This window comes from Notolepis coatsorum, assembly GCF_963971535.1.
Source record: "Notolepis coatsorum genome assembly, chromosome: 12".
NCBI lineage: Eukaryota > Metazoa > Chordata > Actinopteri > Aulopiformes > Paralepididae > Notolepis > Notolepis coatsorum.
In genome coordinates, this window is record NC_140176.1 from 11012574 (window position 1) to 11040482 (window position 27909).

Genomic DNA, 27909 nt, shown 5'->3' on the forward strand with positions numbered 1-27909 from the left:
GGAAAAGGCAAGATGAACCTTCATGCCTGTATAGATCACGAGCACCGACGCCTTGGGATGCCTTCATGGTGGATGTACATTGTGTGCACGGGAACAACATAATATTATGGTAGTTCTATTCTGACACTGATTCTATTTTTGACCTTCCATCCCACTACATTTGTATGATATAATACCTAAAACGCGTACCAGCACAATTTTACTCGTCACTTATTATTATTATTATTATTATTATTATTTTTAAACATTTTAATTCTCAATTAATATTTGTATTTCTATATTCTTTTTTTATTCTAGTTGTGGTGTCATTGTCCTCTTTCTCTGTGCACACATCAAGCCAAATTAGTTGTATGTTTGACATATTTGGCATTGGCAATAAACCTAATTCTGATACTGGTATGACAATCCTTTTGGAATCGGTAAGTTAACCCATTCTGCATGAGAAAGTGTTACACGCCCATTACTCTAGCCACAGGTTAGCAACACATTAGGCTTAAGGCTGGGCATCGTCACTGATTTTCTGATTAACAAGTTCCAGATTCAATTAAATTAGGCTTGATGGTGCTGGTTTCAGGGGACCAGCACCTGCCATTGTTGTCAAAAGATGTAATTTGGTGAACAGGGTTAACCATAGTAGTTCAGCAGAAACTAAGGCAAACTGTTATGGTTTGACAACGACCCCAAACGCAACGACACAAGAGAGTTGGATTCAGAGTTGCCAAATACAAGGGCTTGTTTATTTGGTGACTAGAATAAGTGAAACAGGGAAAGCTGGTCAACAAGAAACAGGTACAATGAACAAGGGGCAAAGTTCTGCTGCTCTGCAGCTTCTCCCGGAAGGGTAGTCTTGGGAAGCAGGAGCAGACCTCTGTACCGCTCTGCAGACTCTCACGGCGGACCTCTCAGATGTTGTGCAAGACCGAGAGAGGGAGAGAGGGAACGGGTCAGTGACAGAGCAGACTTGAAACGAGCTGGAGGACAGGGTGTTATATTCTTCGTGTTAAACAACACAGTGATGAGCAATATTCCAAAAACAGCCCAAGTGAATATCTTCATGTAAACACACAGTGAGCAAAAATCCAAACACCGTCCAATTGTGAAATACTATCTTCGTGTAAATACACAGTGAGCAAAAATCCAACACAGTCCAAATGTGAAACAATATCTTCGTGTAAATACACAGTGAGCAAAATCCTAACACAGTCCAAATGTGAAATAATATCTTCGTGTAAATACACAGTGGGAGGTGGAAGATCCCAAAATATTATTCCAAAAAGGAAAGGGCAAAAACGATAATGGCTGGGTGAGTGACTGTCTGACAAAAAGGTGGTAGACTTCAGTGTAAAGGTTACACACGAAAATCGGAATTAGGTCAAGACAGTCAATCTAGATAAACTCACCCAGACGAGCTGCGTAAAAGGAACAGGAACAACAGTGGAGGCGAGCGCGCGCCACGGAGCAGGTATCCAAGCGGAGGCTTCTAGGAAAGCGGAGGCTTCTAGGAATTCCTGGAGAATAGCACAGTGAAACAGCAGCAACGGGGAAAAACATCCAGCGACAAATCAAGACGAACCAACAACTTAGGGTGGGGAAAACGGGGTATAAATAATGAGGGATCGATTGATTGAAAGGCAGTGACAGCTGGGGAATGTGATTGAAAAGCGTGGGGAAGTGAGGGAACCAATCAGCGACGTCTCAGATGACGTCAGCGGGGAGAAACGTGTGAACGAGGGAATTGAAATACTTGACAGAAAAAATGAATGAAAACAAAGCGAGGGTGGTTAAAGGAACAGAACGAGTGAGAAGGCAAGGACAGAAACCTCACAGTACCCCCCCCTCAACGGGAGCCGCCCGGCGACCAGGCCGACCCGGCTCGTCAGGATGGGCCCGATGGAAGTCGGTGATCAAGCCGGGATCCACGATGAGCTGCCGGGAGACCCAGCTGCGCTCCTCAGGGCCGTAACCCTCCCAGTCCACCAGGTATTGGAATCCCCGGCCCCGCCGACGAACGCCCATCAACCGGCGGACCTGCCACTGGGGGTGACCATCCACTAGCACAGGAGGCGGTGGATCAGGAGCCGGAGGCATAAGGGGACTGAGGGAGACGGGCTTAACCCGGGAGACATGGAACACGGGGTGGATGTGCATGGATGCAGGAAGCTTCAGGCGCAGGGCCGCCGGACTGAGTACCTTCAGGACCTCGAAAGGACCGACGAAGCGAGGGTTGAGCTTCTTGGCCGAGGACCGTAGCGGGAGGTCCTTCGCGGAGAGCCACACCCTCTGCCCAGGGCGGTAAGTCGGCGCGGGAACCCGGCGCCGGTCGGCACCACGACAGGCGCGCTCAGATGTCCGGAGCAGCGCGGTCCTGGTGATCTCCCAAACGCGACGGCAGCGGTCGAGGTGGACCTGCACGGAGGGAACTGCCACTTCCGTCTCCAGTGCGGGAAAAAGAGGGGGCTGGTAGCCTAGGGAGGCCTCAAAGGGGGAGAGGCCGGTGGCGGAACTGACCATTGAGTTGATCGAGTATTCAACCCAGGGAAGGAAACGACTCCAGGATGCCGGCCTCTCGGCTGCCACACACCGAAGAGCAGACTCCACGCTCTGGTTCATCCTCTCCGTCTGCCCGTTTGTCTGGGGATGGTAGCCGGAGGAGAGACTGACCGTTGCCCCCAATCCCTTGCAGAAAGCCCGCCAAACCTGGGAGGTGAACTGGGGCCCCCGGTCAGAGACGATGTCCTGGGGGAAACCGTGAAGGCGGAACACGTGGTGCGTCAGGAGGTCCGCCGTCTCGGCTGCTGAGGGAAGCTTGGAGAGGGCCACGAGGTGGACCCCCTTGCTGAATCGATCCACCACGGTCAGAAGGCAGGTGTTCCCCTGGGAGGAGGGTAGTCCAGTGACGAAGTCGAGCGCCACATGTGACCACGGACGGCTTGGAACGGGAAGTGGCTGCAAGAGCCCGGAGGGTGCCTGGTGAGAGGCCTTGCTGCGGGCACAGACCGCGCAGGCCAATACGAACTCCTTGACGTCGTTTCGCATGGTGGGCCACCAGAAACGACGAGCCAGGAAGGAGAACGTGCGATGGACGCCTGGGTGGCAGGCGAACCGGCTGGTATGGCCCCACAGCAGTACCTGGGACCGGACAGAGTCAGGGACGAAGAGACGGCTCCTAGGGACGTTGCTTGGAGCACGTTGGAAGCGTAGGGCACGCCTCACCACACCCTCGATGCCCAAGGTGATGGCTCCAACCACTCGGGCCTCCGGGATGATGGGAGATGGGTCCTCAGAGGGTGGAGCCCCCTTGGAGTGCATCCGGGACAGGGAGTCGGCCTTCGTGTTGCGGGAACCGGGGCGGAAGGTCAGCGAGAAGTCGAACCGACTGAGGAAACTGGCCCATCTCGCCTGCCGACCGTTGAGGCGCCTGGAAGCGCGGATGAACGTTAGGTTCTTGTGGTCCGTCCAGATGGTAAAAGGCTCCTCGGCACCCTCTAGCCAATGACGCCACTCCTCCAGAGCCGCCACGACCGCCAGTAGCTCCCGATTGCCGGTGTCGTAGTTCCTCTCGGCGGGGAGGAAGCGACGCGAGTAGAAGGCGCAAGGATGTACCTTCTGGTCGGAAGGAGAACGCTGGGATAGGACAGCGCCCAGGCCAGAATCCGAGGCGTCCACCTCCACGATGAACTGTCTCTTGGGGTCAGGGTGGAGCAGGATAGGAGCGGAAGTGAACCTTCTCTTGAGGGAGCGGAACGCAGCGCATGCCGCTGGGGACCAGTCGAACGGCAGAGCGGGGGAGGTCAGCTTGGTAAGAGGCTCCGCCACTTGGCTGTAGTTCCGGATGAACCTTCGGTAGAAGTTTGCGAACCCGAGGAAACTCTGTAGCTCCTTCCGAGTGGTGGGTTCCGGCCAATCCTCCACAGCCTGGATCTTGCGAGGATCCGCTCGGGTCAAGCCCTTCTCCACGATGAAGCCCAGGTAGTCGACGGAGTTGGAGTGGAAACGGCACTTCTCCGCCTTGACGAAGAGCCGATTGTGGAGGAGGCGCTCCAGCACCCGGCGGACATGCAGGATGTGTTCCTCGAGGGTCCTGGAAAAGATAAGAATGTCGTCCAGGTACACCACCACGAACACCTCCAGCATGTCACGGAGGACATCGTTCATGAGTGCCTGGAATACCGCCGGGGCGTTGGTGAGACCGAACGGCATCACAAGGTACTCATAGTGGCCCCTGGGGGTCTTGAAGGCGGTCTTCCATTCATCGCCCTCACGGATACGGACAAGATGATAGGCACTTCGGAGATCCAGCTTGGTGAAAAACGAGGCCTGGGTCAGTGGCTCGAAGGTGGAGCTCATGAGAGGTAGGGGGTATTTGTTCTTGATGGTGATCTCGTTGAGCTGACGATAGTCGATGCAGGGTCGCAGGTCCCCATCCTTCTTTCCAACAAAGAAGAACCCGGCCGCCACCGGGGAGGAGGAAGGCCGAATGAGTCCTGCTTCCAATGACTCAGAGATGTAGAGATCCATCGCCTTCTTCTCCGGGGCAGTCAGACTGTAGAGGCGGCTGCCGGGAAGGGGAGCCCCTTGGCGGAGGTTGATGGCGCAGTCATAGGGGCGGTGAGGTGGAAGGGACTGAGCCCTGGTCTTACTGAATACCTCCATGAGGTCGTGGTACTCGGGAGGAACGGACGAGGGATCCGGGGGCAACTCACCAGCCGGTCTCCGGGGCGGGGGACAAGACGCCGCCTGTAGACAGCGGGCGTGACAGGAGGAGCTCCAGCCCCTGATGGTACCGGAGGCCCAGGCGATGTGGGGCTCGTGCAGCGCGAGCCAGGGCCTACCCAGGACCACCGGGACAAGGGGGGATTGGGTAATGAGGAACTGGATCCTCTCTACGTGGTTCCCAGCAATGGTCAGCAAGACTGGGCCGGTCCGTTGAGAGATGTCGGCCAGGCGGTGTTGGTCCAACGAGAAGATCTCCAAGGGCCTCACAAGGGCCTCAAGAGGTATGTTGGCTTGGGTGGCAAACTCGAAGTCGAGGAAGTTCTCGTCTGCCCCAGAGTCGATGAGGGCCTCCACCGTGGCACGTTGGTCCCCCCAGGCCAGGGTGACGCTCAACAGATGGTCAGGTGGTGCGCGGCGCTGGGAATGGGAAAAACGGCTCACCAGGATCTCCCGGGGTCTTGGTGAGCCCGATCTTTTGGCCGGGTAGGGCAGTCGGCGATACGGTGTCCCGCACCTCCGCAGTAGAGGCAGAGACCGGACCTGAGCCTTGCCTGACGCTCCGCCTGGCTCAGATGAGAGCGTCCCAGCTGCATGGGTTCCTCCTCGCGCACCGGACGGGGAAGCCTGTTACCCACAGTAGTGTTGGGGACGGGGCGTCCAGGAGTCCGGGGTGCTTCAGGAGGTGACAGTCGGGCCCTCTCGCGCCTTCTCTCCAGGAGGCGTCCGTCAATACGGATGACCAGGCTAAACAGCTCCTCGAGGGAGTCGGGCACCTCCCTGGTAGCGAGCTGGTCCCGGACTGCGTCACTGAGCCCCCTTATGAAGGTTAGGCGAAGAGCAGGTTCGTTCCATCCGCTCTCCACCGCCGCCAGTCGAAACTCCATGACATAGTCCGTCACCCTGCTGCTCCCTTGCCGGAAGGTCCCCAACCGGGCTCCAGGGTCCAGACCTCGGGCTGGATGGTGGAACACTCTGCGGAGCTCCGCCACGAAGTCTGGGTAGGAGAACAAAAAATCTGCTTCCATTGCCCAGGAGGATGTGACCCACTGGGCAGCATGGCCTGAAAGTAGGTTGGTTATATAAGCCACTCGGGACCCATGAGCTGAAAAACGGCTTGGCTGATGACGGAAAACCAACTCACATTGCATGATGAATGTGGCACACTCCTCGGGATTACCGTCAAACAGCCGTGGGACGGAGAGAAGGGGTTCCCGAGGTGCGAGATCTGCTGGGGCTGCGGGGAATGTTCCTGGAGGGTGTGAGAGATGAAAAGTATTAACGGCGTCGCCCAGCGAGTTAAGCTGGGCGAGAATCTCGGACTGTTGTCCCGCCATAGCGGCCATTGAACCCTGCATAGGCAGGACCTGGTCCCTGAGGTTCTGCACCGCAGCCGCAGCCCGCTCTAGTTGGAGACCGTGATCCCTGGTCAACTCGACTTGAAATGCAAGTGCGGTTCTGACCCCCTCTGTGTCGGCTGGGGTCGTCATGGTTGGTTCGTAATGTTATGGTTTGACAACGACCCCAAACGCAACGACACAAGAGAGTTGGATTCAGAGTTGCCAAATACAAGGGCTTGTTTATTTGGTGACTAGAATGAGTGAAACAGGGAAAGCTGGTCAACAAGAAACAGGTACAATGAACAAGGGGCAAAGTTCTGCTGCTCTGCAGCTTCTCCCGGAAGGGTAGTCTTGGGAAGCAGGAGCAGACCTCTGTACCGCTCTGCAGACTCTCACGGCGGACCTCTCAGATGTTGTGCAAGACCGAGAGAGGGAGAGAGGGAACGGGTCAGTGACAGAGCAGACTTGAAACGAGCTGGAGGACAGGGTGTTATATTCTTCGTGTTAAACAACACAGTGATGAGCAATATTCCAAAAACAGCCCAAGTGAATATCTTCATGTAAACACACAGTGAGCAAAAATCCAAACACCGTCCAATTGTGAAATACTATCTTCGTGTAAATACACAGTGAGCAAAAATCCAACACAGTCCAAATGTGAAACAATATCTTCGTGTAAATACACAGTGAGCAAAATCCTAACACAGTCCAAATGTGAAATAATATCTTCGTGTAAATACACAGTGGGAGGTGGAAGATCCCAAAATATTATTCCAAAAAGGAAAGGGCAAAAACGATAATGGCTGGGTGAGTGACTGTCTGACAAAAAGGTGGTAGACTTCAGTGTAAAGGTTACACACGAAAATCGGAATTAGGTCAAGACAGTCAATCTAGATAAACTCACCCAGACGAGCTGCGTAAAAGGAACAGGAACAACAGTGGAGGCGAGCGCGCGCCACGGAGCAGGTATCCAAGCGGAGGCTTCTAGGAAAGCGGAGGCTTCTAGGAATTCCTGGAGAATAGCACAGTGAAACAGCAGCAACGGGGAAAAACATCCAGCGACAAATCAAGACGAACCAACAACTTAGGGTGGGGAAAACGGGGTATAAATAATGAGGGATCGATTGATTGAAAGGCAGTGACAGCTGGGGAATGTGATTGAAAAGCGTGGGGAAGTGAGGGAACCAATCAGCGACGTCTCAGATGACGTCAGCGGGGAGAAACGTGTGAACGAGGGAATTGAAATACTTGACAGAAAAAATGAATGAAAACAAAGCGAGGGTGGTTAAAGGAACAGAACGAGTGAGAAGGCAAGGACAGAAACCTCACACAAACTAGAGTGAGCTGGATATGTGCTAGAAATAACATTTAGCAACAAAAATCCCCTCCACACATGTTGTATATTGAATAACAATTAGTTTTGTATGGTTATGCTGGAAATGGCACATTTTATTTTAGATTTTTTTTGGCGACCCCACACTTAACACATTGTGCGCCATAAACGGTGTAAGTCGTTATTGCCCGCCACGCGTTGAACGCCAACAACGGTTTTTGGGATCAATATTTCATTTTTTCGCCATGGCATTCATAATTCATCCAGCCTCCCTCCGGACTGCAGCGGCACCCTGTCTGAGATTGCAACGCCTCAATACCGCCGCCTGGTGGATGGTCGGGCGAGTTACACTCACGTCAAACCGGAAGTGGCGATCGGTGCATCGATGAAATCCCTCCGGCAGTCATATCTTGTTTCGTGGGTCCAGACAAACACTTGAGTGCATTTGGATCGCTTTCGAATAGATAATCGATGTTGAATGGGCCATAGTAATGTCAATATAGCTATATTAATATATAAAAAGTTATAGCCCTGCAAAGAAGGTAAACATCTCCATAGGCTTACAGTGCTGGCAGACTGGGTATAATGATGGGCACAATGCCCGGCGCCCAATGTGTTAATGTATCGCGTTAATTCAACGTGGAAATAAGGAATATCAAAATAAAAGCACACGTTGAACTTGACCATGCAAATTTATTAGAAAATGAAATTACAGCACTTATCAATTAAATTAATGAATATTCAACAAAAGCAACGTAATTGTTTCTGTATACACATTTATAAAACGAGGCATATTTAGCCAAAATATGTTGCCAGAACATAAAAAAGAAAAGAATGCGTTCCATGCGCTTTTCAAGAATATAAAAAAACGAGACGTAAACTCCAAAAAGCCATCAAGCTTAATACCCCAAAATATCCACTGATTATCCTGGAGTGCCACACAAACAGAGTTGAATCCAGCTCTCCCATTTGAGCTGTCAGTCCAAACAGGTCTGTGTCGCGACCTTGTAGTCCCAGATTCAAAGCATTGAGTCTGTCAAAGATGACTGCTAGATAATAATAATAAACAAGCATTTGACCATTTTCAGCACAGTTTTCTCTGCTCCAAAATATTATTTTCTTTCTGAAAGAGAGCTAGCGGTTCCGTTTTTTAAATTCAGCATGTCTAGTTTTCAAGTGCCGCTGTAATTTACTTGTCTTGTTTCGTTTTAGTAGTGCTAAAGTAGTAGTGCTAAAGATTCCACAATTTTTTTGCCAGCATTTGGAACACACTGCCTGGAAAGTACCCCCCCCTGGAAGTGCTTTAGTTACCAATGTAACCAATGTAACCACCCCACTTTGGGTCACGACCCGTAGTTTGAGAACCGCTGATCTACAGGTATGAATGCTCCCCCCTCATGTCTTCATGCCTGTAGGAAAAACATGTTTTTGAGTGGAGGGGACGATTTCAAATGAACCTATAAGTTATCTATTTAAAACTGATATTTTTTTGCATAATATTATACAAAATGATTTAATCTCTTCTATTTTTGTACAACAGGTCATCCGAAACCCCAAGAACACTGTCCAAGGGTTCAAAAGATTTCATGGCAGACTTTCAGACCCGTATATCCAGCGTGTGAAATCCAACCTGGTGTTTGATCTTGTACAAATGCCCACTTTAAGGCCGAAGTCCGGTGGAACTGGCATCAAGGTAAGAGATGAATGTGAAACATCAACAACTGCATTCACGTAAAATAATAATATTGAGATAGATTTTTGAAATTAGTTTGAGTTGCCGGCCAATTGCCATGGCACATTGCATTTATGTTAGATCCACGGGAAGTTAAATATATTGTGTTATTTTGTGCTATGCCTATGTGACCGCTTTCCAATGCAAGTCATCTCTTTACCTTAAAGGTGCTGTAAGTGGTATTTATTTGTTAAAAGAAGTGATATAAAGGGAAGTGGAACATGGAACAGCCTTCCGGTCCCCTTAAGGGAATGTCCCACCCTGTCCGCGTGAATATTTTAGGCAACCAACTTGTGTTTAGCGTTTCTCTGATTGGCCAATACGCCCATGTGACCACGGCAGCGCGAGAGAGCGGCAGCGCGGAAATAGGCTGTCTATTGCCTCGCGCTGCAGCGCGGAAATAGGCTGTCTATTGCCATTCTCTAAGTCAAACTCTAACCTTAACCAGCTCCTTAACAGCGCCTAAACTTAACCCTTCTAACCTTAAGCAACTCCGAAACAATGCCTAACCTTAACCAACTCCGAAACAATGCTTAAAGTTATGCCTAAACTTAACGGTGAAAGAATGCGAATGCACGTTAACACTTTGAGTGCCGGGACCCGTCTTTAGACGTCTTTGCTGGCCATGCTAAAGTTGCCGGAGGAGGCGTTACGTCGTCCTTATATCAATATTTCAAAAATCTGCGATCGGATTCATATGTCCCCTCCGCTGGCCTGAGATCCACCAGCAGGACCCACTGAGCTCTCTGGCGGTTCAGGAGCGCCATCTGGTGGCCGATCGGCGCAATCGCCAAACAGGATGTTGAATAGAGGTTGTCATGACGACCGTAGTACTTCCGGGCGCTCGCTATGGGTCATGGGACTCTGGCTCGTCACGCTACACGGTGATCGATTGGCAATAACTCGATAAACAACATGATTTGGACGTATATACCATTATACAAGCTGGAGATGGACCGGGTAAAAATATATCCCATAATGATAAGATTTCTACTCGACGATGATCGCCCAACGGCGCGCGGAGACTGGGGTGAGTTTCAGCGTGTAACGTTACCGTCTTCGATACTAACTGCTATTATCAACATTTGACCCACATTAGATGATTGGTATAACGCTGCCCACGGAATTATAAACGCCCCCTCGCCCATCCGGTCAACATCAGATGACGTGTAGTAACTTCTAGAAGTACGTCTAGTTGGAATTTTTTATATCGCGCTGATTGCCATCAAACTGTATTGCATCATCAATATAATGCATTTGGGGCTATATATCACGTTCTGGAGAAAGCTGCAGAAAGAGATGAAAACATACTTATACATTAGACCATACTTTACTATGAATATGTGAATGAAAAAGTTTAACGTTGCTACACAATGAACAATACATATAGGACTTTGAATGGGCCCTAATAATGGCAATGTAGCAATAGAATTTAAAAAGTTATAGCCCTGCAAAGAAGGGGACTTTCTCCATAGACAAATAGCGCTGGCAATCTATGGTATATCATGAATTTAACCTTAGGCAGCCAAAGTGTTAAAAAAAAAAAAAAAAAAAAAAGAATTGAAGGGAATCGAACTAGCCAGCAACGAGCCGTAGGATCCACAGCCATGCATCGTTGCCAATTGAGCTATTTCTGGATACTGAATAAGGGGCGGTTACTGGCATATAATGCTGCCGCGACGGAGCTCGCTCGGCCGCTACGCTCCGCTCTGCTGCTGCCGCGTCGCCGCGGGGGCGTGGCTAGACGCAAGTTGGGCGTGGTTAGACACAAGTTGGTTGCCTTTAATATTTAGGCACCCTGTCCACCTTTAAGGGCCAACTCAGGAAATGGCTGTTAGACAGCCAAATATGCACTCATTAGGGATGTTAGTGATGTTGTACTGACTGAATGTCATGTTAGTGTGGTCATGTCAGTGATGTCAGTTTTTATGAATGAACGTTGTATGGTCCGTTTTGTGTTTGTTTTATGTTAGGACTACGGGTGGAAATTAGCCCTGTGCTATTCCCGGCATATTTACGTCCTTATCATGCTGTGATGTTATGCATACACATGTAAATGATGTTCATTAATTTGCATTGTCCTTAATAAACAAATCTTTATATACATGTTAAAATAATAGCTCTACATTCTGCCAGTCATCACTGATACAGAGTGTTGGGTCAGCAACATGGGTCTGCCAGTTCCTCTGCACTGCAGTAAACGGAAAACACTTTATTCAATCAGGAGAGGGAACTCTCAACTGAAAAAAAGAAAAGTCTGACAAAAAGAAGAAAAAAAACAGTTTTAAGCAAATATGTGTTTTTAAACATGTTAAATAATCTGCCAGTGCAGTAAGCAAATCTGGCTTGCCAGATCAGATCACAAGGAGGAAGTTCAACCTCTACTGTGTTCAACAATGAGTGTGTGAATGTGATATATCACGAGGAAGTTCTCAACCTCTACTGTGCAACAATGAGTGTGTGAATGTGATATATCACAAGGACGTTCTCAACCTCTACTGTGCAACAATGAGTGTGTGAATGTGATATATCACGAGGAAGTTCTCGACCTCTACTGTGTTCAACAATGAGTGTGTGAATGTGATATATCGCAAGGAATGTCATGGTGAGGACATTTTAATAAACTCATGACAACACTGGTGTTACCGTACATTTTAGAAGATGGCGCTCAATATCTGTAGATCGCTTATTTAGATCTTTAGATCTTAGTTATGCTATTGATTTTTCTGTTGCCCATAATTAGGCAATTTCAGCCCAGCAGAGCAGTGAAATGCACACCTCCACACTAGGGATCCCATGATGAGGACATGTTCCCATGGTTAATAAACATGTATTACCGGTGACGCCGGGTATTTTACAAAACGACGCTCAATATATGTAGGTCGATTACCTTTATTAAATGTTATGCGGTTACATTGCTCTGCTGTATCTGTCCGCCTACATCTGTTTAATTAATTTACAAGGAGTATCTGTTTGTTGGGACAGAGTTGACGTTGGGTTCTAATTTAAAAAAATAAATCAACGGACAGTAATGCCTTCCATACATTTTCAATCCATTCATTGATGGATCAGTGTACCTGCAGCCATAGATCTTTAGATCTTCCCCTTACTTTGAACAACACAAATGCTCACTGTCCCTCTTAAATTCAGTGCATCGTGCAAACACACTGTTACTGGTCTGGACCAGTCTGTCATCCTGAATTATTGCCAAATCCTCCTCCGCCGTCGTTGTTTAGCCTGTCGTGTCGTCTAGACGAGCCTTCTTCCTCTCTCTGTCACATGAAGTGAAACCTGCTCTGTGCTGCGGCTCTGCTGTGCGTGTAGACGGATCAGGCATTTTCAGTTTATAATGTTGTCTGACCAAGTATTGATAACGTGCTTAGTATTTTACAAATAATTTTTTTTATTCAATGAATGTGGGCACTGAAATGCGAAAATGTATTAAATGGGTTTTATTTCTATAAAATAAAGAACTTGTGGATGCCTGAACACTGAGAAACACAGACTACCACGGCAAAGCCTAGTGTACACAACGCTCTTAACATGCCATTCTTTAGAAGTCTGAAGTCTGAACTTAACCCTTTCACTACCATACCACAGAAGGTTAACCTTTCACTACCACACTACAGACGCTGTAGTGTGGTAGTGAAAGGGTTAACCTTCTGTAGTGTGGTTGTGAAAGGGTTAACCATTTGTTGTGTGGCAGTGAACGGGTTAATCTTCTGTATTGTCGCCGTGAAAGGGTTAATCATTTGGTAGTGTGGTAGTGAAAGGGTTAAAAGGGAGATATGTGGTTCTTGGTCTGAGGGACTCCACTCTGATGCGTTTGTCTTTACTGTGTGAAGGTCATGTACATGGAGGAGGAGAAGGTGTTCAGCATAGAGCAGGTCACTGCCATGCTGCTCACCAAGCTGAAGGAGACTGCAGAGTTTGCTCTGGAGAAACCTGTGGCTGACTGCGTGGTGTCTGTGAGTATCACACATTATTCTATTCATAGTACTCTCGTGGTGTGTTCTGCCATACAATATGACATAATGGCCCAGCTCGTTGGCCACGGTTGTCATTTAAAGGAGCAAATCACTAAACAAATTATTCTATCCTGCCAGATTGTTTTGGTGTGATTTGCCTAGTTTTTCTTCCTTTGTTCTTGGCTCCTCTAAAAGTCTAAAGTAGTACAAAAAAGAAGCAATAACATAGCAATCATAACAAAAATAGCATTAATTTACAATATAATAATCACAATGTAATAATCACAGTGCAGGTGTGTTGCAAAGTGGCAGTAGAATTGGTGATAAAGTACCACTAATTAATTAAAGTCCTTTAATTAACAAACTGCATGGGTTTAGTGTGTGCAAGATAGTAGTGTGTCCAAATCAGTAGCAGAGACGGTGATAAAATGGCACTGTATTACTCCAGTCACAGGCCGGTAGCCAGCCTCTAGTGTTATTTGTTCATGAGTCTGACTGCCTGGGGGAAAACACTGTCCTGGAGTCTGCTGGTCCGGGCCTTGAGGCTGCGCTACCGTTTGCCGGATGGCAACGGCTGAAATAGTTAGATTTTTGTGGCTGGGGTCCATAATAATCCTGCAGGCTTTGCAGGACGCTCGCAACCACAGATGTTCTGGGGGCAGAGGGCAGAGCTTGAGGTGATGCATCCAGTGAGGATGCTCTCTGTTGTGTCTCTGTAGAAAACCGTAGGATCTGGGGCCCCATGCCGAATTTCTTCAGCCACCTGACTGGTGTGCTTGTCCCTACACAAAGCACGGCATTGGTGTGCTTACTGCCCCCCCCCTACAAGAACTTCCCTTACAAGTTAAAGGTGTTCTGAACATTTTGACAAAAAATCAAGGCTTTTCTGACTTGTAGATCCAGTGAAAAACAGCAGCGTAAATGATAGCGCCATGGTTGTAATGCTTTGAATGCGTTCTCTTTTCTTATCTACTATCTTTGGAAGCGGGCTTGTGCAGGGGAATCTGGGAGCAAAGCTGCTCATTGGCAAATGGTAGAGGACCTTGTGGTTGAACCAGGTGTCTCCCGTGTGTCTAACTTTATTGAGTATGCGGCAGGGCTTCGCTGAACAAGAGCATACTTGCTCAGCAAATCCTCCCTCGGTCAAGCAAAATGGTTAAATAAATTAAATGCTTGTTTTGAAATGATCTAAGAAGATGAGACTAAGAGTAAGACCTGTTTCCTCTTCACCAGGTTCCATGCTACTACACTGATGCAGAGAGGAGATCTGTAGTGGACGCAGCACAGATCGCCGGGCTCAACTGCTTGAGGCTCATGAACGAGACAACTGCAGGTTTGTAACATGAAGGCAAGATGCCAAACCGCGTGAGACTTAGTTTATTGATCATGTTCTGTACTGAAGGCATTTTAATCTTTTTTTGACTTCAAGTCAAGTGCCTTGATTCAAGAGATTTATTTGTCACATACATACATGAGACATGTAGGGAAATGAAGGTGGCCATGCCCGCCTTGATTGTGCAAAAATACAAATAATAAAATAGAATAGATAATAAACAGACATGATAAAAAGTTATATGAATAAAATACAATACAATGCTAAGCTTAAGAATTTAAGGTAATGAGTACTATAGACAATAATTAATTAATCAATAAACTCACAACAAAGCCGGTATTACCGGTGACACCGGACATTTTACGAAATGACACTATCTGTAGAGTGATTACTTTGATATTTAATGTTATGCTCCACTGTGTTTGTCTGTCTACGTCCATTTTCCGATGTAGATTCACTGATGTGTTAATAGCTTACAAGGGATCTGGGTGATGCAAGCCCGGTCTTGTTACAACTATTCATTATAACAGAAATTAATAATCAAAGGAAACGTACAATACCAATGAATGATTTCTGTAACCGAATGAGATAACCGTTAACTGACTAACAGGGCTGTACGCTAAGCTTTTTCACTAGGGGCACACTTGCCCCTAAATGAGAAATTTAGGGGCAAAAAATATTTTTTAGGGGCACATTTTTAAATAACAATTTTACCATTATTAAAAAAATATGTTCCTCCTGCCTCATTACTGTGGTCCTTTTATTTAACATTTAAGTGCGTTTGTTTTCAGGTTTGTATCTTTTATAATGAACCAACTGAGAAAGTGTGTAAATCACTAATAGAACAAAAACAACAAATCTAATCAAATCAAATCAAATTTATTTATAGGGCCCGACAACACACGTTAATGTCCCCATGGGCCGTACAGATCTTCTTTAAACAAGTCAAGAAGAAAACATAACAATAAGTCAAGAACAGAACAAGAACACCATAAGGTGCAAACATTTTTAGATGGATGCAAATAAATGAAAGAATGCAAGCACTCCCAGACATACCCCACGCAAAGGTAAGGAAAAACTCACTAAAACCTAACAATAGGGAAAAAAGCTCCACAGGCAGTGTGGAGGAGAGAAACCTTAGAAGGGCCATTCAAGGGGGGATCTCCCTTCTTAGATGTTGGTGATAGTAGTGTTGCAGACGGACAGTTGGTAAGCATGCACTCATGTGTGTAGTGGAACACAGATGAGTGCATGCAATAGCAACTGTACATTTTGAAAAATTAAAGATAGAGCTAATAGCGATAGCAACTGAACATTTTGAAAGATTAAAGATAGAGCTGATAGCAATCTATTTGAGGCACAGGGGCGGCGCAAAGAGGGTCACGTCCTCCCCGTCTTAGTCAAGGGACATTTAACACTCCGGTCGTTGCTCAGGGACAGCCGGAGACAGGGAGATAGGGGGCGGCGCAGAGAGGGTCACGAACTCCCCGACATCATCGCGGGACATCCGGCACTCCGGTCACCACTATGAGACCTCCGGAGACAGGGGGGCACGCAGAGGGGGTCGCAACCTCCCGGCCTTCGTCACGGGACGTCCAACACTCCGGTCAACACTCCAGGACAGCAAGTCATAGGGAGACAGGGAGACGGGACAGGCGTTAGACAGCTCATGAGATTGTAGTAGGCGGACATAGCAATAGATACAAGTGGTAGGCATATATGTGAATGGAGTAGATATATGAAGTAGGCGTATTATGTGAATAGAAATGGAAGTACTTAACCCAGCAATGAAACCGCATTGACTGTTAATCTGTTAACAGTCTGTTAATACTGTTAATCAGTTGACAGGACCACGGACAGACGGCGGTGAATAACTGATCCAAGGCCTCGGAGGTGCATGTAGAGCAGTCACTACAATCTTGGCCAAGACCCCGAGGCATCCAACACCTCAAACTGTGTGTGTGTGTGTGTGTGCGCGCGCTTGTGTAGTGCTCCTTGATTGAGATCACCACAACACACACACACCATTGCATTAATCAGGAGGACAAGACACTCTGCATACATTTGTTTCACAATGAAAAGTGCTTTAGAAATCAAATGAATTATTATTGTAAATAACCCCATGAAAGGTTTATTTGTATGGGTAATTACCTGCTTCATATTTGTGATGTTACTGGTTTCAGTGTGTGCCTAAAGTGATCAATGTGTTGGGCCGTTTATAGAGATCTATGCCAATTAATGTTTATGTATATCCGGGACTTTTTTTAATAAGAATTGAGAGGTATTTGTATATGTGACCTTTATTTTGAAAACCGTGTTGCGACGCAACCTTATTTACATTTGCGCTTTTGACAGTGAAATGTTCAGTCCAACTTAGCTGGAAGGAAAGACTAATCAAAAAGGTTTAATTGACCCGTATGAGGCTCTTACGGTAGGACTACTCACCTAATGCATAGCTGAACCTAAACGTTAGGAGTGTCCGTGTCCCCGTCAATCAATCATCACATCATCACGTCAATCATCATCATCTTATCATCTCTCCACATCGGACGTGGTTGTCATAAGATGGACTGATATCCACTCCGTTGTTCTTTTTTGCGTCTTAAATGTATTGAAATGAGGTGCTTCTTTGGCGATGCAATAGCCCATATTGAAAGGAAGAGAGCCCACATTCAGTTTCGTTTTGCTAGGAATTATGGGATTTGGTGTTGGATGTATAGACTACGCAGATAGGGACATGGTCTTTAATCGCACGATAGACTACAAGTACCAGGTACTGTATATAGCGTGACCCAGATTCACTCCACACGCAAATCTTTTTTTTCACTCAGGCTATCAGTGATCGCAGTAAGTTCATTCATTGCCGACAGATTCTTTCATAGCACCACGACATTGTGTCGCACTGTACAGCCCTGGTTGTAGGCTAATGTTTTTTTTTTTTTTTAAATGTATCCAATTTGTATGGATTAATTTAGGAGTGAAATGCGAATGAAGGGTTGAAATCACAACTCGCAACGTTGCTCCCAAATAATATTTCCAACTCGCAACGGCCAAATTAAGGGGCAATTTGCGACGAGATCATCGCACTGTACAGCCCTGACTAACGTTAATTATATATATAATGATCTAACATTGACAAAACAGAATTGCTCCACCTGCCGGCCAAATCCTCCCCCCTGACGACCTTTCCATCACAGTCGAGAATGCAGCTGTGACCATGTCCCGACCGCCAAGAACCTTGGTGTTATCCTCGACGACCAGTTGAACTTCTCTGCTCACATCGCAGCGACAACCAGAACCTGCAGATTCTTCCTGAGCAACGTCAGAAGGATCCGCCCCTTCCTGACAAAAGAAGCCACCCAACTCCTCGTCCAATCAACAGTCATCTCCCGCCTCGACTACTGCAATGCACTGCTCGCTGGCCTCCCGGCCACTGCCACCAAGCCTCTTCAACTCATTCAGAACGGAGCGGCCCGCCTGATCTCAAACCTACCGAAGTCTGCCCATGTCACCCCACTTCTTAGGGACCTGCACTGGCTCCCCCATTGCTGCACGAATCCGCTTCAAGGCCCTCGACTTAGCATACCGTGCGGCAAAGGGAACCGCTCTCGCCTACCTCCGGTCAATGGTCTCTAACTACACAACCTGAAGACATTGTGTCGCACTGTACAGCCCTGGTTGTAGGCTAATGTTTTTTTAAAAAATGTATCCAATTTGTATGGATTAATTTAGGAGTGAAATGCGAATGAAGGGTTGAAATCACAACTCGCAACGTTGCTCCCAAATAATATTTCCAACTCGCAACAGCCAAATTAAGGGGCAATTTGCGACGAGATCATCGCACTGTACAGCCCTGACTAACGTTAATTATATATATAATGATCTAACATTGACAAAACAGAATTGCTCCACCTGCCGGCCAAATCCTCCCCCCTGACCGACCTTTCCATCACAGTCGAGAATGCAGCTGTGACCATGTCCCGACCGCCAAGAACCTTGGTGTTATCCTCGACGACCAGTTGAACTTCTCTGCTCACATCGCAGCGACAACCAGAACCTGCAGATTCTTCCTGAGCAACGTCAGAAGGATCCGCCCCTTCCTGACAAAAGAAGCCACCCAACTCCTCGTCCAATCAACAGTCATCTCCCGCCTCGACTACTGCAATGCACTGCTCGCTGGCCTCCCGGCCACTGCCACCAAACCTCTTCAACTCATTCAGAACGGAGCGGCCCGCCTGATCTCAAACCTACCGAAGTCTGCCCATGTCACCCCACTTCTTAGGGACCTGCACTGGCTCCCCCATTGCTGCACGAATCCGCTTCAAGGCCCTCGACTTAGCATACCGTGCGGCAAAGGGAACCGCTCCCGCCTACCTCCGGTCAATGGTCTCTAACTACACACCCTGAAGACCCCTACGCTCTGCATCTTCTGGCCGCCTCAGACCTATCCAAGCTCCGGGAGGGTCATCAAAGAGAAGTCACCTATTCTCAGTCCTTGCCCCACAATGGTGGAATGAACTACCCACCCCAGTTAGGACAGCCGAAACCCGTCCAATCTTTCGCCGTCGACTAAAGACTCACTTCTTCAACCATTATCTGAAATAATATATATTTTTTTCTTTTTTATTATAAATCTAACCCTAACTAACCTTACTGTCGTCATGCACTTGTCCTAATAAACTAACCTACACTGTAGCACGCAACACTTTGATGAACATTGTTACTCAGCTGATAGAGTTGTGCCCTTCCTGATGACTTGTCGTACAGAACTTGTAAGTCGCTTTGGATAAAAGCATCAGCTAAATGACTAAATGTAAATGTAAATTATTACATTATTAATAATTATTACACAAATCACAAGACACTTCTGTTAGTTACAGATGGATCAGTACACATAGAAAGGTTTTGATTTAACAGTCACACACTCACCTGGGGGATACAAGCACGGTCTGACTTGTTCCCCCAGTGATGGGCTTTTATAGCTGCACAGTTACCATGGATACCCTAGTATTAAATATACAATTACTTAATCAAATTAATTTAATGTAACATGCTAGATCATCTGTTACACTGGGTTTGAATCTGAAAGATTGCCAAATCCTCTGCCATCGTTGTTTAACCTGTTGTGTCTTTTTTCTCCATGTGAAGTTAAATCTACTCTAAAAGTGAAAACTACACTTGTGCTGTGTGACTCTGCTGCACAGACCTAAAGATAGCTTTGCTATTTCAGTTTATAATGTTGTATAAAAGTATTGATAACACACTTAGTATTTTACAAATGAGGTATTTTCTTTTCATTTGATGAATGTGGGCACTGATATACGACAATGAACTAAATGGGTTTTATTTCTATAAAAACAAAGCATGAGCCTGAACACCGGGTAACACCTACACACCTGATTCCTTTTACTAGTCACCTAGTAAATAAAAGCTAATGATTGACTTGCTTTATAATCCTCTTCATAGTGGCGCTGGCGTACGGGATCTACAAACAGGACCTACCCGCTCCCGAGGAGAAGCCCAGGACTGTGGTGTTCGTAGACCTGGGTCATGCTGGATACCAGACATCAGTGTGTGCCTTCAACAAGGGCAAACTCAAGGTGTGTTGAGAGTGAGCAGGGCTAGCTTAACCTTACGTAATAACTTATTTTTTTATTTTATTTTTTATTATCTTTTTTTTCTCCCCTCCCAATGGTAGTCGTTATGCCAATTCCCAATCCCCTTCCTGGTCGTTGCGCACTGTACCCCCTACCGTCGGTCCGGGAGGGCGGAGACTATCGCATGCTTCCTCCGACATGTGTACCCAGCCCACCGCTTCTTTTCACCTGGCAGCGTGGACTCTCACTGGGAGAGTGTAGCGTGTGGAAGGTCACACTACTTCCCTCCAGATCCTTCCCTCGCTGTGCAGGCGCCCCGACCGAACTGTAGGAGTCGCTGTTTACAACGACCAGGACACACCCTCTCCGGGTTTCCCACCCGCTAACACCGCCAATTGTGTTAGTATGGACGGTCGGCCAACCCGGAAGCACCACAGCTGGATTCGATCCCACTGTCTCTGTGGTGGTAGGCAGACGCTTAGTCCGCTGCACTACCCGGCCGCCCCGTAATGACTTATCTTGAGGAACTTGCCTGTCACGTGCCCATGGAGTGCACCCAACAGGCCAGCTCCTCGGGCAACTCATCACGCTAGGGTTGGCCAATATATTGATAATTGTCTTAGTTTTTACATCTTCAATCTACAATTGCCATGGTGTTATTGTATTTAAAATGGTCCATTTTCTTTAACTTTTCCTAAAACTGCTGCAATGAGATTTTTTTTGATTAACATAAAAATATACAGTATGTATATTCCTTTCTACGACCGTATTGTTAAAAATCCAAAACTTTGCATGGATTCACAACGGTAAACCTTCATATTCTGTATACCTTCATCGCACATTATCAAAACTCAGAAAACCCTTGAGCATGTTGCCAAATAATATCCAAATAATAATAATAAATGAAGTACCCTCCTTCCCCTGTACATGCCTCTGCCCCTCCTCTCCCTCTCTCAGATCCTTGCCACAGCATGCGACCCAGAGTTGGGAGGGAAGGACTTTGACGAGATGCTGGTCAGGCACTTCTGCGAGGAGTTCGCCAAGAAGTACAAGCTGGACGTGAAGACCAAGCCCCGGGCTCTGGTCCGACTCTACCAGGAGTGCGAGAAGCTGAAGAAGCTGATGAGCGCCAACGCCTCCGACCTGCCGCTCAACATCGAGTGGGCCTTCATGAACGACATCGTCTTCACCGGGGAGATGAACAGGCAAGCTTGCTGAACGTCTTCTGTGTTTCTTTGAGGATTTACAGGGTATCTGCGGGGTGTTCAAAAGTCTTAAAGTCCTAAATTCCATTTGCACAGGTATAAAAAAAAAAAAAATTGTGGGGCAGCCTGGCTGTCGGGAGATTTAAATATATTAAATATTTTTGTATTAAACATTTTTGGGAGAGCCTGGTGCATCTGGCTTGTATGAAATGCGCAATAATTTAAATTGGCGCGCAAGTGCAGCTGTCAGTTTAGTGTCGCTATGTTTATGGTTTGGTCATGAAATTGGTATTAGATTTTACTGGTATTAAAAGCGTCTTAAATTGAACCTGTTGAAACCCGCAGACACCCTGATTTATGACTTGGTGTATCGATGTGGTTTTACTAAGGCACCCCTGAAAAGATTTTTCCCCCCCACGGCTCCCCAACTCCCCAAACACATGTTTCGTAACATGTCAAAGCTGAAGCTATTACCCATACACCACCATCTTGTTTGTGGCATATTTAAAACTGATAAAAACTGAAGGTAAGTGAGTCTTTATTTGTCATCAGATTAACACATGTGATGGGCGACCCACAGGAACACACGCATGCACTGAGTCGCTGACTAAGTGTTCTCTGCACTTCCCATCCCGTCGTCCTCCCCCCGCACCCGGGGACCAATCCAAGTGGACGCAACAGTGTTAGCGATCTGTTGTGCATGTTTTTCCATTGGGTTTATCTTATCTGGAGGGGAAACCCTTGCGAGCACGGGGAGAACATGCAAACTCCACACAGAAAGGCCCTGGGTAACTGGCAAGACGGCAACCTGGTCCCCAAGTGGGAATCGAATTCACGATCTTCTAGCTGTGAGGTTACAGTGTTACCACTACACCACCAATTGGAAGAATGAGCCTATAAATAACGTATATAATATAATGTCACCATTTAAATGAAAATAAAAAATATTGCCATAGGCCCTTTTGGGTTTTGAATGGAAATGGAATAGAAATTGCAACCTACCATTTAAAAATTAAATTATCTTTTACCAGAGTTAAAATCACAGGCATATAGGCTATGACAATAATAACTTCCTTCTGAGAGCAGAGAGATTGTGAAACAGGACTTGCGTAATGCTTCTCTCTCTCTCTCCATACACACATCAACATCACTCTTAGAGAGGGTGTATTCGTCTCCAGAAAGCTAAAGCTATCTATACTCTGGTCACAGTGTGTGTGCTGGCACAGTGCTTAAAACTCAGTGTGGAGATACAGTAGGTCTGGCTAGTGCGCTCTGCGGTCCATTTGCAGATAATTCTGTCAGTTAATCTTGGGCTTTGGCGGTAAAAACAAACAGCTGATGCTGTGGAGAGAGAGAGAGAGAGAGAGCTGAACGAGTCCCGGAGCCAGTCGTAGTCTTCATTCATAGGGGGCAGATATTTTAGCCGTCTTTGTTTGGAACAAATGAGACTCGATCAGGACACACTATTGCCCATTTGCTCTTAACTAAAGTTGAGAAACCATCTTTGCAACGTAATTACACATTCAGTAGCGAGTATTGCGTATCCTATTTGATATGGCATTTTTAAATATAAGCACAGTCTATATCTGCTTATAAACCTGTTTTGACATGTAATTAAATCATTAAAATAAGATTCGTTTATTAATCCCCTTGGGGGAAATTCAGGCATCATAGCAGCATGGGGGAGGGGAGATACAGGTATGGGCATAGTAATAGTAGAAGACGTAAGTATAGGCAATACAATTATAGTACAGTGTAAAAGTAAGCAGTGTAAATCATAAGCTGTGTGGTAAAATGTATTATTTAGAATGTGAAATATACAGGCTTTGCACGCCACCCCTGGACAGTAATGGGTGCCACGGCAGCCATTTTGGGGACCGCTGATCCACTTCATTAGACAATCGTGCAGGATCTGAGTGGTGGTTTTGTCTCGTTCTAGGGTTGAGTTTGAGGAGATATGCTCTGACGTCTTGTCCAGACTAGAGGCTCCACTGCACAGTCTGCTGGAGACCACCAGTAAGTATTATCCCCTATGTACTGTATGTATAATATAGGAAGGAGCTTTTCCTAAGGCATTTGTTTACACTCTCCTTGTATACCTCTGTGGTTTGTTTGTGAACGATACTGAAGGACTAATACGATGTGGGCGTTCAGCATTTTTGTGTGGCTATGTTTTGTGAGCTTGAAATCACAAGGTTCTACATTCAGAGCATTTTTTAGATATTGAGCTGGAAGGTTTTTAACATCCATGGAACAAAACTACCGGTAATATGAACATTTATATTGTATTGCCTATTTAAATAAACATTTTCAAAAATGTTGTCTACAGCTGCAATGTAGAGCTATATATCTTTTTTTACAGAATTGTCAGATATAACCTTACAATAAACTTTTTTAGATATTGAACGGGAAGGTTTTAAACACCCATGGAACAAAACTAATATGAACATTTATATTGTATTACCTATTTAAATAAACATTTTCAAAAATGTAGAAATTTTTTACAAAATTGTCAGATATAACCTTACAATTCCAATGTCCCGATTTGTGTCCTCCTCTGAAAATGTCCTTTCTGTCCCGTCAGAGCTCAAGAAGGAGGACATCTATGCAGTAGAAATAGTGGGCGGAGCCTCCAGGATTCCGTCTGTAAAAGAGAGAATTAGCAAATTCTTTGGGAAGGAGCTGAGCACCACCCTGAACTCTGACGACGCCGTGGCCAGAGGATGTGCCCTACAGGTCAGCCTCTCTTTCCTCTTCACTCTGCCCTCAGAACGCCCCGGGCTCACGGGACCAGGATGGCCTCAGCAGAAACTCCAGATGGAAGTGGCTTATATTGTGCTTTTCTGAAGCTTATGAGATTATTTTAGTGTGCATCATAACTGGCCAATTGTACGTGACCAACGAATTGCATAGTGCCTCTTTAATAACACACGCACTGACCGCAACTTGGATTATTATTAATTATGTCCCCAACGGAAAACGTTATTTGCAATGAAAATATATATAAATCATCTGTTTTATCTAATGAGATAATGTTTTTTCAGTCTGTTCACCTCATTCCAATCATTCTTATTGCAGTAAAATGGGATTGTAGACAAAAAAAAGAAACTTAAATAAAAAGAAAATATCTATATTTGGTGCCAGTCTATTGATAATGTGTTGTAATAATGTGTTTTGGGCGACAGTGGATCGGGAGATAGAGCAGTCGTCTGGCAATCCGGAGGTTCCCGGTTCGATTCCCGCTCCTCCCGGGCAGCGTGTCGATGTGTCCTTGAGCAAGACACTTAACCCCTAATTGCTCCCGATGAGCAGGTTGGCACCTTGCATGGTTGCCTCCGCCGTCGGTGTGTGAATGTGTGAGTGAATGGGTAAAATGTGAGGAGCAAAATTGTAAAGCGCTTTGGATAAAAGCGCTATATAAAAAAGCAGCCAGAGGAAATATGATGATAGCCATGCCATTGTTGGGACATTCCATAGACTTGCATTCATTCCCTAACCCCTTAGCCAAACCTTAAACTAGCTCCATTAACGTCACGGTAGCCAAATGCGTCCACATTTTTATATGATTCTATCACATTTTCACAACAATAGCGAATATAACTTACCCTGCACCGTTTTCATTGAGGTTTCTTACAAATTAACGATGCTTTATGTTATCCTTTTTATATGCGGATTATCATTAAAATCTTAAATTGTACCATATGTCCCCTTTAGACAACATATGTAAGGCTACCAGCGCACTTTTGTTATGCTAATTTGCTAGCCATTCTCGGCCACAGTGTATGCAGGTCGCCTAAATATTAAAGGCAACCAACTTGTGTCTAACCACGCCCAACTTGCGTCTCGCCACGCCCCCGCGGCGACGCGGCAGCAGCAGAGCGGAGCGCCGCTCTGCCGGCATTTTCAGTCGCCTAACCCCGAGCACACTGCTCACGAACGGACGGACGGGCGGCTGCCTCTTCACTTCCGCTCCCATGTTAACGGACGATAGTAGGCACACTGGCCGCGAGCGGGAGCGCGCCTCGCGAACGGCTCGCGAGCGGCAAGCTATTTTTTCGCCTCGATCCTATTTGAGGCACAGAAATACAATTGAATATCTGCATTATTACCACAGATATAGATGTTGTTCAACCAGCTGTATCTGCAAATAAACGCCCAACCCCCCCTGTCTGTATGTTTGTTTATACCTATAACTATTACAATGTTGCATAATAATAATAATAATAATAATAATAATAATAATAATAATAATAATAATAATAATAATAATAATAATAATAATAATAATAATAATAATAATAACAGCAGGATATAGCAGTCATTATGTCAATCCACCTTGTCACCTATAATGACAAACGTTTTATTTGTTTCCTGACAGCTAATTATGATTGAACAGCAACCAGTAGGCTTATATATCAGTGTATATTTTATTAACAGATTGCAGAATGGGTATACACTACAGTACAGCTCTTTCTTTCTCTCTTTCTCTCTCGTTTTCTCTCTATCTTTCAATAGATGTTGTTCAGCCAGCTAATGTGTCTATCTTTCCCAATGCAAATAAACAATATTACTATTACTATAGTTAGTACCCTGCCCTGTCTGTCTGTTTGTTTGTCTATCTGTCATATCTGGTTGCCTGTCTGTCTGGCTGTCTGTCTGTTTGTTTGTCTATCTGTCTATATCTGGTTGCCTGTCTGTCGCGACAGAGACAGATAGAGAGGGGGGGGGGGAGAGGGGGGGGAGATAGAGAGAGGGAGAGAGAGGGAGAGAGAGAGAGCTCTTGCTGCTGCTGCGGGGCTCCACGCTGCTCTTTCAGGAGTACAGTCACACTGATCATCATTCTAAAATGACTGACTTTGCATATAGACTAGGCATTTACAGCTGTCCCAATGTAAATGTGCCTTCCTTGGTTCGCTTCCGCACGCTCAAGTCGTTGGTCCAGTGTGCCTGACCAGACGCGCGATCTCACGAGGGAGCCGCGCGTGAAATTCATTCGTGAGCAGTGTGCTCGGGGCGTAACGCTGCTGTGTTCAGATCACATTCCCTCACCTTTTAAGCCGGTGCTGACCTGCGAACTAGGTGGCAAAGGGTCTTGGGATTTGTAGGCTTGAGTTTTGACGGATCATTTTCACCTTTTAAACCAATGCTGCCATCTACTGACAACAGAACGGTAGTTGTCCAAACGTCCATTTTCAGAAAACACCATCGCCCTGAACAGATTCTAACAATTCCAACTTCTTACTGGTACATACGTTCATATCTAATAGTCTTTAGATGACTAAATATAGATGAATACTCATGAAATTTGATATATATACTCTAAAATAAGTATGATTTCACATCATCTACCTTCCAACGGTGAACTCCGGCTGGCCTGTGAGTAATTACCCAGAATGTCACGCAAAAAGGGGCGTGGCCGAATATTGGTAGGTTGATTCGGAGTGGACGATAATGGCTTACGTTCCGTTACCTTGTGGAGAGAGACCGGCCAATGTCCCCACATTGACACAAAAAAACCACACACACAAACGGAACAAACATGAACACAACCAAATAGGGGTGGGAATCACCAGAGACCTCACGATACGATACTATCGCGATACTTGCGTCACGATACGATAGTATCGCGATACTAAATATATCGCGATACGCTGAGTATTGCGAATTTTTAATTTTTTTGATAAAATTTTATTTATTACCTTTTTTCAACTGCACAGTAAAACTGTCAACATGTTTTAATAAAATAAAGTTCAGTCTGTTCATCTCACTTCAATAATTTTTATTGCAGAACATGGTATTTTCTCAAGCAGACAGATGTAAACACTGTAATCTGTGTTGCATGTACCTGACAAACTGAACTGTTTGTATTAGTCATATTCCAACTTAAAGGGGAACTATTTTACTATTTCTTTCACTATTTGGGCACTTTTACACAATTCCTGTGAGTCTATGGAACACCTCTGTAATATATATATTTTTTTTATTCATTGTTTTGTATTTCTAATCAAGTCCTCAAAAACAGCATTTTTCTACCTCAAGATCTCGAGCCGTTTTGAGCTAATGTGGACTGGGGTGCAGGGGCCTGTGTGCAGCTGTTCTTGTATCTCAACATTAACATGCAGCGGTGTCTTTCTGACATCACATATCGCGCACATTTTCAGATGACTCAGTTCAGTGAGGGTGAATATTGTGAGAGGAGAATTGGAAGAATGCGCCAATATGAGAATTTTGAGACATAGATCATATTAATATAAGTTTACATAGCTAGGAAACAATGCTAAACACTCAAAAAGGCCATTTATAAGATAGTTCCCCTTTAACTGAATGCACGTGTGTGTGTGGACTACTGTACTATTACAGGTATTGAAATGAACAATGCAACTTCCTTATACAAAAAAAAAAATTCCCCACCCCTACAACCAAAGGGCAATGCTGGGGAGGGGCTTTGTGAAATGCAAAGATGTTCTTGATTTGATGCGTGCTGAATAACGCCCATCGCTGTCTAAACATTGACTGATCTAAAACATGGTGCCTGTATCTCCACAGTGTGCCATACTGTCGCCTGCCTCCAAAGTGTGGGAGTTCTCCATCACAGATGTGGTTCCGTACCCCATTTCTCTTAAATGGAACTCTGCTGCTGCAGAAGAGGGTTTCAGGTAAATCACCTTTCATGTCTCTGATCTTGATT

General features: G+C 45.9%; 1 protein-coding gene across 1 annotated transcript in view; it reads left to right on the plus strand.

Annotated features, from left to right (window-relative positions):
* Positions 1-27909, plus strand: part of LOC311237739 (heat shock 70 kDa protein 4-like) — a gene marked incomplete at its 5' end in the record, with an annotated part of 49317 nt that overhangs the window by 923 nt on the left and 20485 nt on the right. Inside the window, 8 exons of the mRNA XM_084325714.1 lie at positions 8927-9079; positions 12964-13086; positions 14320-14419; positions 19886-20019; positions 20974-21221; positions 23161-23237; positions 23806-23957; positions 27768-27877. Coding sequence (XP_084181840.1) covers positions 8927-9079; positions 12964-13086; positions 14320-14419; positions 19886-20019; positions 20974-21221; positions 23161-23237; positions 23806-23957; positions 27768-27877 — 1097 coding nt within the window. The remainder of the gene's footprint in view (positions 1-8926; positions 9080-12963; positions 13087-14319; positions 14420-19885; positions 20020-20973; positions 21222-23160; positions 23238-23805; positions 23958-27767; positions 27878-27909) is intronic.